This window comes from Bos taurus, chromosome 16 (assembly GCF_002263795.3).
Source record: "Bos taurus isolate L1 Dominette 01449 registration number 42190680 breed Hereford chromosome 16, ARS-UCD2.0, whole genome shotgun sequence".
NCBI lineage: Eukaryota > Metazoa > Chordata > Mammalia > Artiodactyla > Bovidae > Bos > Bos taurus.
The window spans coordinates 73,720,307-73,735,662 of NC_037343.1; the positions used below are offsets into that span (position 1 = coordinate 73,720,307).

The following is a 15,356-nucleotide window of genomic DNA, read 5'->3' on the forward strand; positions in this document are numbered from 1 at the left end:
TTCTACTCACAATATGTAAGTGATGACGCCGATGGACCAGCAATCCACAGCCTTGCTGTAGGGTTTCTGGGCCAGCACTTCTGGAGCTGCAGTAAACCATAGGAAGAGTCAGGCTGAGCAGGAGCAAGAGCAGAGGGTGAGGGATGCACGTCAAAGGTCAGCAAGAGGCGTAGAGAAGAGGGTTAGGGTAGCACCTGGGATGAGTTGATGTTTAAGGCTAGACATTCTCCTACAACACAGACAGTGTCTCTCCCAGCAGGCTAAATCTTTCTCCAATACACGAGGAGGTCCCATGACAGGCCCCATGACTCCTCCATCAGACTGGGGATCTCCAGGGCTAGGTTTCCTCCTTTAGACTTAGTACTCTGGAGGCAGGGTCTGTAGCTTTCCACTCAGATGGGAGACCCCCAGGGCAGGGATCCTTAGGGAAATCTGCAAGGTAAGGACTTTTTCCTCTCACGAGATGGGGATCTCCCTGAAAACAGAGGTTCCATTGATTGAGGAACTTCCAGACGGCAGGTAGGAACTGTCCCATCAGTCTCTGTTACCTCCTAAGGGCAGGCCTTCATCTTCCCCATCAGCCCAAGAGCTCCACGAGGGAATGGGCCATGTCTTCCTTTGACTGGCAGCTCTGCAGCAGTAGTGAGCTGCCTTCAGTATTTATCCCAGATACCAGTGATTTGTATCCAGTGGACTCAAAACCTGTTGGTAAGTAACCACCTCTCTTTCAGGGAGAGAGAAGATTCCCTCTGTTGAGTCAGGGTTGTACTTCCTACTTCCAGCCCCAACTACTCTTGATGAGTGGCCAAGAGAGAAGGGGCAGACGTGGATGCTCTAAGCTTTGGCTTTCTCCTTCCAAGAGCCCAGGAATGCTTTCTCCTGGTACCCTGCCTGTTGGCACCTTTTGGGGGGCCCTGGAAGCCTACAGAGCTATGAGGCAGGGGGCCCCACTTCTGCCAGTTTCCTAGGCTATGTCCTTGGGTATATATTTGGGTGCCCATATTTAAGTTCCTCAGATTCAAACTCAACACTGCACCTCCAGGATACCAGCAGTTGGGGGGGCTGAGGTCTCCTCCAGACTGGGAGAAAGGAGAGAGGGGGGCTACTGGCCAACCCCTCTGCAATCTACAGATCTCTGGGTTTGTGGTCTTGTTTCTGTCCCTGGTCTAGGTGGAAAAACAAAAGCAGGAAGCCTTGCTGCAAAAATGAGAGCCAAAGTATAGACAGGGCAGTGGGAAGGCTCAGGGTAGGATGTCTTTAAAAGATGTAGGGTTTGGGAGCAGGCAGAGGCGTTTCAGATAGATTGAAAGTGAAAATGAAAGCTTCTCAGTCATGTCTGACTCTTTGTGACCCCATGGACTATACACTCCATGGAATTCTCCAGGCCAGAGTACTGGAGTGGGTAGCTGTTCCTTTCTTTAGGGGATCTTCCCAACCCAGGGATCAAACCTAGGTCTCCCGCATTGCAGGTGGATTCTTTACCAGCTGAGCCACCAGGGAAGCCTAAGAATACTGGAGTGGGTAGCCCATCCCTTCTCCAGCGGATCTTCCTGACCTAGGAATCGAACTGGGGTCTACTGCATGGCAGGCAGATTCTTTACCAACTGGGCTACTCAAACCTTATACCAGATAGATTGGGTGGCCCTAAACCTCACACGTGACTGCTGTACTGGGATCCCACTGTCTCCTCACAGCAGTCTTTTTCTGTGAGTAATATCCACGTGGAGGGATGTAGCCAACTGGTCAACCTCCCTTCTGTCCCCAGACTCACCCACGTAGCCTGGGGTCCCACAGGCAGTGGACATGACACCATTCTGCTCCATCTTGGAGAGCCCGAAGTCTGTGATCATGATCTTAGAATTCTCCTCGGGGGTGAGGTACAGGAGGTTTTCAGGCTGTGAGGGAAGAGAAATATCATGTAATGTAGGATACAATCACCTGAAACACACATTTATTTCCTTTCCCCCATATCTAATTTCTTAGGAAGCTGTATCCTGGGCTCCTGACTTTAAGGCCAGACTTATTTCCCTCCGTTTTTCCTATCTTCTTCCTACTTGACCTTCATTCACCATAACTCAGCACCTTGTATTTTGCTTTTGGCCCTGACTTTACTTAGCTTTATAGCTATTGATGTACTAACCCTTCCTTCTTCTCATCCCCAACTACTCCAAAATTGTTTTGTTTTTTGAGGAAACCAACCCTTATTTTGTCTGATCTTTCTAAACTCTGGTACATGTCTGGTGCAATGTTGACTCTCAGTAAGTATTTATTAAATACTGTATTCAAGGCTGTGTTCAAGGAATAGCATGGATTTTCTCGGTAACCTCGTAGGGTGAGGATAGTGAAAATCAGAAAAAGGCTGAGGTACAAATTAACAATGGTTGTTCAGTCACCCAAGATTTGTTTTAGAATCCGAGAGTGAAAGGGACCTTAGGGATCATCTGGTTCAACTCTCTCATTTTACAGAGCTTAGACTGCCCACGATCCATGCAGTTTCCCAAAGAATCATTCCATGTTTCCCGGAGGGCCCCATCTCAGCACCTTTAAGTCTCTGTGGACGATGCCGTTCTCGTGGAGGTATTTCACAGCTGACAACACCTGCTGGATCACCAGGCTGGCATCCTTCTCTGTGTAGACGCCCCGTTCCAGAATCCGGTCAAACAGCTCCCCACCAGAAACACTGTGGACACAGGGGCAAGTGCAGGAATCCAGCCCTTATTTCAAATCAAAGGGATGTGAATGCCTTTGTTCTCGAGCTCTGGGGACGTAGAGCCCTTTGATGGAGAAGGCAGGTTTCCACCCACCACTGTTCAAGGGGGGCCGGGGGAATTACTCCAATCTCAGGATACATCCTTTTGAGTACCTGGAGTGCTATCACTAGGGAGTCATTTCTTTTAGCCAATCATTGACCTCTCTCTGGAAACTGTCTTTTAAAATGGAAAATACCACTGTTTAGGGTTTCGCAAGAAGTCAGTTTTCAACTAATACAACATTGTAAATCAACTATATTCCAATCGTTGCTTCCTGTGGACATATTTCCACAGCTGCCTTCTTTCCTGGCCTGGGACACAGGGAGCCATGACAAAAGGGAGAAGTGAAGCTGAAATCAGACAAAGTAGGAAAGAGAAGGAAGTCCAGATGAGGCTAACTGGGCTTCTGCCAGGATTTCTTTCCTCATTTTGGAAAACTGAGTTACCTAAAGCTGAAATTATGAGGTGGAGTCATAGCAGTGTTTTTAGGCTCGTGTGGTACAGTATCTGAGAGTTCACAGGCGCTTGAAGATCAGGTCCAACCTCACGTCTTGCTGTTCTCTAGCTACTTGCACCAAGTTTTCTGTCAGTGCTGGAACGCGTCAGTGGCACAGAATTCCCTCCCTAAGACAGGTTGTTATATTTTTTGGCATCTTCTTAATATTTCTATGTATTATGATGGAACTCGGCTCCCTGCAGTTTCTACAAGTGACATCGCTTGTGGATATCCACACACGTAGGCGCCGTGCAGCAATAAGGGAGCAGAAATTTCTTTAATCGAAATGCACACCGTCCTGTTCCTTTTGTTTCTTCCTGAAGCTCTGGGCTCTGTTGTGGGAGCTGGAGGCTCATGAGAAAGATATTCTTTGTCCCTGACTGTGGATTCCTGACTCACAGCAGCCTGGGTCCTAGAGCTGGTGCTCTAGAAGCCTTGGCAGGACTTTGTGCATCGGTGCGTGCTTGACCATGTCTGACTCTTTACCCTGTAGCCTGCTAGGCTCCTCTGTCCACGGGATTTTTCCAGCAAGAATACTGGAGTGGGTTGTCATTTCCTCCTCCAGGGAATCATCTGGACCCAGGGGTTGAACCTGTGTCTCCTGCATTGGCAGACAGACGCTTTAGCACTTGAGCGACCTGGGAAGCCCTTGGCAGTACTTTGGTGACATCTAAACCTGCCCACCCTCCCACCTGGGTGACTTGTGCTAATTCTGTTGGCTTGGTCTCATTAAGACGCCATGTGATCCCTGCTCACTTGTTCGTGCTGCTCTGGGTCCCTCTAAGCTCACTCCCTTGGCTGCTTGCTACCACTATTCACTGGGCCTCACGTGAGTCCAAGAGTTAACAGCCTGAGTAGACTCAATAAAATACCTGGGGAATCAGCCTATCAGTCAAAAAGACTGCATCCACCTTTGCTGAGATTGCAGGGTTAGCGTATGTGTATGTGTGAGTGTGTGTGTGTGTACCTTATACACTGAAGCATCTCTGAGCCTAAGGATGAGCCCTCAGGGGCACTGACTAGCCCTATATCAGTCACTCTCAGGCATAGCTCTTATCTGGATGTTACCATCACATGGACACCTTTGTAATGTGGCACCATTTCTATCCAATACACGGACACAGGCACAGTCTTAGCTTATTTTTAACACTGGGTGGCTCTCTTTTGAGAAAGTCATTCTTTCTATTGAATTGCTCTCTATCTACTTATGGCTTCTACTTCCACGGTAATTTTACCCTGGAGTGATGCTAAGATATTTAATACCCAGTTTAGAGAACACGGGGGGCTTTCCTAGTGGCTCAGATGGTAAAGAATTAGTCTGCAATGCAGGAGACTTGGGCTTGATCCCTGCATTGGGAAGATTCCCCTGGAGAAGGGAAAGGTTACCCACTCCAGTATCCTTGCCTGGGGAATCCCATGGACAGAGGAGCCTGGCGGGCCACAGTCCACGGGGTCGCAAAGAGTCAGATACAACTGAGCGACTAACACTTTCACTTCATTTTCTTTATGGACCATGGACTTATGGGTCAAAATGGACTCAAGCCACAGTGCCAGAGGAAGGTTCTGGAGGCCCCCTGCTATGCTGGGCACTACCCTTTCAATTGTAGGGTTGTGAGGCGGTCCAGAAAGTCTGAGAGGCATAGGGAAGCAGGGGAGGATGGACAAGTTAGGGCCACAGCCATTTCAACAAGTGGTAAGGCTACACTGGTTCATACCAACTCAATTATCAGCCCTAGTTTTAACTCTCGGTCCACTCAGAACACATCCACAACCAGAAAGAACTCTTGGCATGTCAAAGCCTCTTGAACTAATCCTTGATTTGTCTTTTAATCACAATCCTTCCCTTACCACCGACAAACCTCTTCTAGGCTTCTAAGGCCCCACCAGACTCTGTGTGGGGGAAGAGGGTCGCCATGCACTTACAGCTGCATGACCAGGTAGTAGTGAGTGGTGCTCTCATAGATGTCCTCCAAGGTCACAATGTTCTCGTGCTTGATCCTGAGGAAGAGAGAGGGTCACCGTGAGTGACCTATGGTTCACGTGGTCCAGACAGAGAAAGCAGATCTAGCCTAGATGGACTTTGATTTCTTTCAGAGACTTCTGATGACAATGTTTAGGAAGACATGATCCTTGTGACGCCTTCCTGATAAGTAGGCAGTCACAAAGAAATTCCAGAGAAAAGATTCCCAGCATGGTATTCAATTCGCATTTATGAGTGGGTAACTGATCCTCCTGACTTCAAGGAACAAACACCTCACCATTACTCCAGAAATCTCTTTAAACTTTACCTAGAGAGAAAGCTCAAAGAGCTGAGGGAAGCTGAGGGATCTGTGATCATTAGTTTATTTTGAAAAATGGGGCTCCAGGTCTCCTTCGGAAACATCCCATCAAGTGTGATCCCTCAACAGCTGGGATGTAGGTTAGCTAAGCCTCCTCATGGATAACCTAGAAGGAAGCATTGCAAGATGATTGTTCCAGGATATTGTGAGTAAGACAGATGCTCATTTTGAGGGTCAGTTCCATGGGAAGCCTTAGATCAGTGATTCTCAAGCGGGGGCTCTTTTGTCCCTCAGGGGATCTTTGACAATATCTACTGACGTTTTTGTTTATCACAATTGGGGACGGGGGATGTGTTCCTGGCATTCAGCAGGTAGAGACAGTAATGTTGCTAAGCACCCTGCAATGCTTAGGAGAGCCCTCAACACAACAAAGAATTAATTGGTCTAAAATGTCAGTAGCACCTAGGCCAAGAAACCCTGCCCCGGACTACCTTTGTCTGGGATTACTCAGAGGCTGAGTCAAGCAGAATAATCATATTAGCTGAGGGGTTGGTTTGCAAGCAGCAATTCTGTGCATGCCCATCCAGGAGGAAAGTCTCTACCCAGGGGAAGAGGTAGTTTTACCCAGGGCTGTGCAGTACAAGGATTAACTTCAACTTGGAGACAGCTGAACTTGAGTTCAGGTCCATTTGCTACTTGGCTAATCTTGGCTGGTTTACTCAAACCTTTCAAACCTTGCTTTCCTTGTCCATACAGTATATCCCTCCCATAGAATTATATCAGGATGAAAAGTGATAAGACACGTAAAATGCTTAGTACAGTGCTTGAGGAATAGTAAGCACATAATCAGGAGTAGCTAGCATCTTGAAGACGTTAAAAAAATACAGACTCCATGCAGTGACTGTGATGGATTCATCTACATTTATAAGCTGATGATGCTAACAGTAATCTATCGATGATTTACTCACTGAACAAATACTTATTGAATATCTATGCTGTTAGGGACTGGGATACAATGTAATGATAAGAAGGACCAGTGAGCCTATAGTCTCTCTCTACCCTAATCTCTCTGGAGCCCAGACCAACACTTCTACCAGACACTCCTATGTAGAGATAGCTGGATATATTTATTCAATATGTATAGAGGTAGGTGGATATTTATATTCAATATATTGCAACCCATTGCTATTTCGTCTCAGCCTACACATCCTTTCCATTTGCTGTCCTAAGCAATGAATGATATGCCTGTCCACAGAACAGCTCCATCTCAAGGTCTTTTTTAATGCTTTTTTTCTTTTATACTCCTTCCAGCCAACCCCAACCACCTCGCTCTCTGAAATATCTCTGGGATTCAGTCTTCCTGCTGCCACGTGATCTTGCCACCACCTCTGGTCCTCATCCCTGGCCTCGATGATTGAGAAAGTTTGGCAGTTGGTCTTCTGCCCTCTAGGCTGGCACCCTCCAATCCATCCACCACCATGCTTAAGAGGGATGGCTCTAAAATATAAACCGACCATGGAAATTTTGCCTTAAAACCCCTTGATGACTTTTCTCTGCCAACAGAATAAAGCCGATATTCTTTCTCATGGCATCCCACACCCTTTCAGGTCCGCTTCTCCGCTGCTTCACCTGTCCCTTGACGGCGCCCACTCTCAGTTCAGGGGCTTTTCAGTTCTAACTCTCCCCTCATGTCCCTTGCCCTTCCATGATCCTATGTTCATATTTATGCTACACTTGACCTGACTTCTCTTTCTGCACTGCCCTTCCTGTCTCCATAAAATGCTACTCACCCATCAAGGTCTGTTGGTCTTTGAAAATGTCCCTAAAGTTCGTACTCACGAAGACACACATACAGGCAACACGAATCTCTGTCTCTTCTACACTCTGCCTTTTGCTAGTGTGGCTCACAACCAGTGGGACTGGCATTTGTTATGGGCACCTCTGTCTCTGCTAACAAAGATATGAGTTCCTGAGGATAAAGCGTTTTTTCGACTTCATCTTTGTGGTCCTGATGCCTAATCACTTTTGGATTACTGTAGGAGTTCCGTAGGGGTTTGGTTTCTGAGTCCTGTTGTAAACATTTGATGACTTGGTAGTGTTGTCTCCATCGTGATAGTTGGAACACTGAACGTACATTTGCGTTAGAAGAAATTGAGGCTCATTTCCAAATCTTGTACTGCTGCTGCTGCTAAGTCACTTCAGTCGTGTCCGACTCTGTGCGACCCCAGAGACGGCTGCCCACCAGGCTCCCCCATCCCTGGGATTTTCCAGGCAAGAACACTGGAGTGGGTTGCCATTTCTGTACTACTTCCTTAAGTGTTACTTCTTTCTGGTGTTGACTTTCAATTGATTTTTGGTCCTTTGAGCTAATTACTTTGTGGTCTATGTGTACCACCAGCTCTGCTCTCAGTTGATCACTAGTTGTTTTGATGAAAGAAAAAAATCAGCCAGGATAGCTGTCTGGCTAATATAGCTGATGGATCAAACTGACTCATCAGCTCGAGCAAAGGGAGTTCATACCTTTGGGGGTGGAAATCCCACCTCAGTCTCTCTCAAAGGTCATTTGTGAAGGAAAGGTTGTGATCCCCTGGTCGTCCTTGACCAACAGTAAGACCCACTCACTTTTTCAGCACAGCGATCTCATTCTCCAGGCTGCTGTCCCGGAAGGCAGGTGACTTTTTGATGCACTTCAGGGCAAAGAGCTTCCCAGTTACCCTTTGCTTCACCAGGAAAACTTCTGAGAACGCTCCTCTGAGTAGAGAACACCAAGAGATAAACATTAGTACTGGCAGGCGAGGGAATCCTGCTGGAGACAAAAGCAAAGGGCAGATGAAAGAAGGTGTGGCTGGTAATTTGCTTCATTGTCATCATGGGCACCATGGCAGATCCTATCTGACATGCCATTGTATTCTTTGACTCAGGGGCTAGAGGGCTGGTTGCTCTGGCCTAGTTCCACGATTTGGAAATGATTCTCAGAAACTCTGCTTTAGGTCTGCAGATTTCTCCTCTTGGCAAACCCTTTAAGGAGAGGCCACTGCTGATCTTAGAGAGGCAGCGTATGGCAAATTCTGTAAAGAAGTGCCCAACTATACGCTTACAACCCCAACTGCTGTAGCTTCGTGGTTCCCCAGTTAGGGCAGCCTTCAGGAGCTCCTTAGTAAAGGACTCACTAAGCTGCTTTCAAAGCACAGAGCTCAAGTAATTTACACCAGAAACACCAATGGTGGAGACACTCTAGCTGCTGGTGAAGATGCGTGAACAAATGCTACAACTGTACATTCTGAGAAAACTTAATTAAAAAAAAAAAAAAAAGAGAGAGCGAGAGAGGTCACTACAGAGTCAATTTACTTGTCTTCTCCCGACATGGTGTGGGCTTCCTTGATAGGAATAATTACTCCTGAATATTCATTGGAAAGACTGATGCCCAAGCTGAAAGTCCAATACTTTGGCCACCTAATGTGAAGAACTGATTCATTTGAAAAGACCCTGACGCTGGGAAAGATTGAGGGCAGGAGGAGAAGGGGACAACAGAGGATGAGAGGTATCACCGACTCAATGGACATGAGTTGGGTAAACTCCAGGAGTTGGTGATGGACAGGGAGGCCCGGCGTGCTGCAGTCCATGGGGTCGCAAAGAGTTGGACACAACTGAACGACTGAACTGAACTGAACTGAAAGAATCTGCCTGCAATGTAGGAGACTCCGGTTCCATTCCTGGGTCAGGAAGGTCCGCTGGAGAAGGGATAGGCTACCCACTCCAGTGTTCTTGGGCTTCCCTTGTGGCTCAACAGGTAGAGAAATTCACCTGCAGTGTGGGAGACCTGGGTTCACTCCCTGGGTTGGGAAGATCGCCTGGAGAAGGAAAAGGCTACCTACTCCAGTATTCTGGCCTGGGGAATTCCATGGACTGTATAGTCCACCGGGTCGCAAAGAGTCAGACACGACTGAGCGACTTTCACTTTCAGCATGGTGTTGTCCCTGCTTGGCAGTTAGAAGTAGCACTGAGAGATGGGGCTCTAACCTGAGAGAGAAAAGACTCCTCTGTTAGTTTTAGAGGCTGATGACTACTGTGATCCAACCATCAGCGGCAAGGGGGCTGAGCATCTGCTTGCTCAGTAGTATCTGTGAGAACGAAAAACAGAGCCCAGCTGCTCTGGGCAGGCTGTCTGAAGATGGAGAAGTTGGAACCCAGTGAGAACACAGGGTAGGATTCCAAACTGCAGGCTTCTTGGTTTAAGGGCTGTGTCGGGGGCGCTGGTCCTCTAAAGACGAGGCTATAACAACATTTAGTGAACAGTGGATGCTGGGGCCTGATGTTAGAACCTCAGATTTTGGGTAACAAGTCATATACCCAGTTTCTCCATCCAAAAAATGAGAATGTCAATAGTATCTGATTCATAGGGATGTTGAGAAGAGTATGTGAGTTAGCAGGTGTAAAGTGCATGAAAGTGTACCTGCCATCTAGTTAACCACACGTGTAAAATACTATTACCCTTATAAGTACTATTTTAGGGAGAACACAGGTTAGTAACGAGACGAGACAGAGTTGGGGGGGAAATAGCGGAGCCATCCTCTCCCTGCCATCTGGGGGTTCTAGCATGGAGGCTAGTGGCAGTCCAGCTTCCGGAAGGACATCCAGAATCTGCATTAGAAAGCGCTTGCTGTTTCCGGTGTCTGTTTCCTGCTTCCCCCAGCTGCACTTGGATCCGAGTTAATTAGAGCCTTCAGAGCTTGCTCTATTCATTCATTCACCCATCCCTCCAATCAAGATTTATTGAGCACCTACTGAGTCTTAGACACTAGAGATAAAAAGGAAAGTTTTTATTCTGCTCTTAAGCAGCCTGTAAATTAGTGAAGAGCCCAGACAAACGAGCAATTAGCATTCACTTTGAAAAATGCTGTTAGGCTTTCCATGATCGCGGGTTGAGCTGACAGAACCTCTCTGTGTCAGGCCCTGGGATTAGTACTGGTCTGGCTTAGAATCTAGTGTCAGAAATAAGACACAGACAGATCCACAGGAAGTGCTATGACCCCACAGAAAACAGACACTTAAGAGAGGGCCTTGGCTGTGCTTGGGAGGGTGGGTCACACACTGCACAACCCCAGCAGAGGCCGTCACCTCAGAGCCACTGTATGTTTTCATATAATAATTACGATAACATTTTTACTCTGGACCACGAGCTAGAGAAAAGGGCCTTTTTTCCCCCTAATGTGTACAAAGTGACCTCTTGGGTTGGCTGAGAATCACATCATTCGTGGCCCTCTGACTTAAGAACATGCTGAGCTCAGTTTTAAGGGATCAGTGAGGGTTAGCCCAGGGAAAAAACAAGTTGGAAGTGATGTTTCAGGTGGGGGTGAGGAAGAAGCAGGATTAAAAAGCCTGGAAGTGCAGAACAGCAGGGAGGGGTGGGGCTGCTGGAGGGTGGTCCAGCCCCTTTGTTATGGATGAGGCAGAGAACGAGGGGAGATGGATGCGGAGGGACACCGGGTCCTATGCCTGGCTCTGGGTGGAAAATGCTCATGTGTTTGTGTGATGGACAGATGGAAGGAGGGAGGTTGGATGGGTGAACGGGTAGGAAGTTTGGACTGGGATTATCACTGTGTTCCACTCATCTGAAGACCTTGCTTTCCTTATAAAGGAGAGTTGAACCACACGGCCTTAAAGATTCCTCCCACCTGTGATGTTCTCAGGTTTGCCTTCGGATTTCTCCTTTTGCCTGTATCTTTGGAACCGCACGAGTATGGTTCCCTGATTTCAAAGCTGACACCCCCTCTGAGTCCACTTGGAAAAAGAGATCCAACTAAGAGCTTCCTGGGGGATCTGTCCTGCAGTGAGTGGCATCTCCTAGGGTTGTGCAATGTTATGGTAATTACTGCTCTTCTGCTCAGGCTGCTTTATGCATGGTGTGTGTGTTTATGTGTGTGTGTGTGGAGCAGGGGCAGAGGAGAGGGATTAGAGGACTTAATTGTGCCGTCTGCCAGACTGGGGAGCAGAGAGCTAATTTTGAGTGGCCAAGGTCGCATGGGTCAGAAGGCAAGACGGCTGAACTTCAGTGCTAAGAGCACTTGCTGTGATAGAACTTGATTTGCGTTTCCTGCTCTGAACAGCTTTCTGCTCTTGCTGGGAGCAGGGGTGCTAGAAGAGGAAGGGAGGAACCAAGAAGAAAAATCTCCTTCTGGGCCTTGATAAAAGGAGGCCTGGCGCTCGAAGACATACCCTCTGTAATGGACGAGTTTTGCCAAATGTCCCTACAGCTGCCCAGGGCCCTGGAATTGTGGGTGATGTCTGGATAGATTTCACAAAAGCCTATTTTCCCCTGATGGGTGGTTCCAGGGGAGCTGAGGACTAGGGGGACGGCGCCTTCATTGTGAGATCCTGGCGCTTCCTGAACAGGGCAAGTCGGCGCTGCCTCTCTGCCGAGATCACCCGACCTGGGTAATGCCACGGGGTCTGCAGCCTGGGCTGCCTGTCCCCATCCTGAGCGCCACAGAGGTGTCTTCTCCCGAGCTTCTGTTCGCCTTAGCTGCTGCAACAGCTGTGACTTGCCCCGTCTTGTCTGTCTGCTCCCCTCATATTAGTGCTGGGCTGGGTACGTGAGAGCCACCAACAACACAAAATATAGATCGCTGGCCGCCGGGTCCTAGCCCCTTTAAATTCCAGTTTAGTATCCTGAGACCAGGAAGCTGTATTTTTCAAAAATTCCCTAGATTGAAATGAAACTAGGAAATGATTCCTTTTCTTGACTGTGACAGTGGCACTGTGGATATAGGAGAAAATGCCTTCGTTCTCAGGTGGCGCAGACAGAGGATCCAGAGACGATGTGTCATGATGTATGCGACTTGTTTACAAATTGTGCGGTGAAGTGTGTGTGTGTGTAAAGCAAATACAGTGAAATGTTAACAGTTGGGTTTAGGTGATAGGTATAGCAGAGTTCACTGTACTATTATTTCCCTTTCACTTAACATTTTCATACTTAAACGTTAGAGGCATAATAAGCTCCCCAGGTGGCTCCCCTATCCCCTGGCGTTTAGAAGCTGCTTGGCAGACTTCACTGAGCTCCTTGAGGGTGGCACACCTCTGTCTCCGAATGTCCTGTAGCACAAGTCTGAGTAGACGGTGAATACACTCTTGTCAACCTGGGCTTCTTTTTCCCTCTTTCTCTGGATTTTCGGGATGCTTAGCAAAGCATTTTTGATTCACTCATAAGTTGTCCTTTTTTCCTGCCCAAATGCCCCTGCTAACCACCTCTGTCTTGGCAAAGGCCCTTCATGGACAGCGGATGCTCTAAGGCTCAGGGTGGCCGCTGAGACCCTCCTGTGTGCTGAGTGCCACGCCTGCCTGGGATGGGAGGGCCCAGAGGCCTCCTCTCAGGGTTGAGCTGGCTCCTCTCTGGTTTCAGAGACTGTGTGGGCAGCATCACTGCCTAAGGTCACTGCCTCCTAGCCAGGAGGAGGGAGCTAAACTTAGCCAGAGTTGGCTCAAAGGAAAGCTGGCTTGCGTGGACAGCCCACGAAGGGCCCCTCGCATCCCCAGCCCAATTAGCCTAGACTAATTAGCTGACCAGCAGGGGTTTGGAGGCCATGAGAGCCGGTGGCCCGGAGCCGCTGCCAGCCTGCGTCAGAGGCCGCGGCCTCCTGGAGGCAAGGCAGGACTAAGTGGAGAGTCAGCCCCAGGCAGGCTGTCTCTGCTCCACCAGGCGTGCAAGCGCTGTCCAGGGGCAGGCACAGACACCCCAGAGGCGGGCAGGAGCTTGGCTATAACTCGACTTTATTTTTCCAACATGGTGCTTCAGTATGGAGCCAAGAAGATGGTGGTGGTGGTGGCCGTGCACGTGTGCTCAGTCATGTCTGACTCTTTTCGACTCCATGGACTGCAGCCCGCCAGGCTCCTCTGTCCATGGGTTTCTCCAGGCAAGAATCCTGGAGTGGGTTGCCGTGCCCTCCTCCAGGGGATCTTCCCAATCCAGTCATCGAACCCAGCAGACAGATTCTTTACTGTCTGAGCCACCAGGAAAGTCCAAGAATACTGGAGTGGGTGGCCTATCCCTTCTCCAGGGGAATCTTCCTGAGCCAGGAATCGAACTGGGATCTCGTTCATTGCATGCTGATTCTTTACCAGCCGAGCTACCAGGGAAGCCCTAGAGGATGGTGATGGTGGGAGGCAATTCAGGTGTGTGTAACCCATTGGCTTCATAGCCTCAGAAGCACCACCTTCTGTAGACAGCAGACAGTGGGTTTGACCTGTTCACTGTGAGGGGAGTGGAATGAGGAAGCCAGGTGAGGAGGCCCAGGAAGGTTCAGGTCACTGGATCCCTGGAAGTGCTCCAGAACTCCTCTTCCCTGCAACCAGGGCAGGACTCACAAGTTGTTATGGATCTGGAAGCAGGGCGGGGTCTCAGGCGGGGGGTGGGAGAAGCCAGAACCTTGGGGAAAGGGCTGAATTGACCTCTGTATCACCCCAGGGCACCTTTCCCTGAACCTCCCCTCGAAGCCCCTACTCTGCTCCTGCAACCTGTTGAGATGGTGTATCATCTGCTGCTGGCCCAGGACGGCTGTCTCCAACCCGCCCCCAACCAGCAGGCAGCCCCGCACCCCAGCCTCGGCCCCTGGACTCACGATCCCAGCACTTCCATGAAGATGAAAGTTTTCCGGATGTTGGTGGTCTGTTTCTTCCAGGAACTGCAGTCATCCTCTTCCTTTCGACCCATCGCCTCCAGAGTTGAAGCTTCTGGGGATGCTTGGTTTGAGGAAGGGAAGAAAGGATCTGATCAGGTAATTTCTCCAATAGGATGAGAACAAGTTGTAAAAAGGATCTATAATACTCACATCCTTCATGTAACAACTAGGAGTAAGGACGGGGAGCAAAATCCGGATAACTGGCAAAAATAGGTTACATTACCATGATGAATTTTATTGACAGGCCACTACATGCCTATTGAGTGTGTCCCATGCTCACAGGGCTTAGACTCTCATAATGGAAACTCCCCCTTGTGCAAATGTCTTTAAGGACAATAACACATTTACAAATAGATTAACATTGGACTATCCACCTTGAAGGGATCTGAACTGTTTATGATACCACTAGAGCTTCCCTGGTGGCTCAGACAGTAAAGAATCTGCCTGCAACGCTGGAGACCCGGGTTTGATCCCTAGGTGGGGAAGATCCCCTGGAGAAGGAAATGACAACCCCAAGTTTTTTTTTTATTGATTCAGACTACTGAGTCAGCCGGACTTCTATTATCACAGCTTGGCTGCCTCCTCCAATCATTACTATTCTTAACTTCTCTCCTACTATTCTGAGTTAAATGAATGAATAGTAGATGAATGAGCATCGTTTTTCCTCTGCAACTCCCACAACATTTAGCACGGTGCTGTAAAAATAGTTCCTCATTAAAATCTGAATTGAAATGTGCCCTGAGTTTATATTAGGCTTCTCTCAGTACTAAATAGTGTATTTATTCAACGGTCAACACCTACGATGTGCCAGGGGCTGTATGTACCCTATCTCACTCCCCCTAGATAGTACCTTTGGGAAACCCTCTTCATCCGTCAGTGTGTGTTTGTTTTCCTGACTGACGTAATGAGAACTGGAGAACCAGAGAAGTGGTCTTATATCCTAGTGTGGTAGATAGAGCAGATCTCAAATCTTTTATAAGGATGATTCAGGATGTATCTGAAGATCAGATCATGTAGCCAAGATTATAGGGCTAATGGTTTGCATTCTAGATTTCTTATTCAAGATTAGGAACAGAAGCTATGGATCTCCTACTATATTATACTGCATTCTAGCCTCTTGACACTTAGTTCTATGGTCTTCAGTCTTACTTAGTGT

At 48.3% G+C, this 15,356-nt stretch overlaps 1 protein-coding gene across 2 annotated transcripts in view; it reads right to left on the minus strand.

Moving 5' to 3' along the window:
* Positions 1 to 15,356, minus strand: part of CAMK1G (calcium/calmodulin dependent protein kinase IG) — a 30,820-nt gene that overhangs the window by 7,076 nt on the left and 8,388 nt on the right. For both annotated transcript variants that reach the window (XM_024976175.2, NM_001076836.1), the window contains 6 exon segments: positions 14,141 to 14,261; positions 8,148 to 8,276; positions 5,170 to 5,244; positions 2,542 to 2,680; positions 1,772 to 1,895; positions 11 to 86 (listed from right to left, as the gene is read on the minus strand). In XM_024976175.2, the coding sequence (XP_024831943.1) occupies positions 11 to 86; positions 1,772 to 1,895; positions 2,542 to 2,680; positions 5,170 to 5,244; positions 8,148 to 8,276; positions 14,141 to 14,261 (664 nt within the window).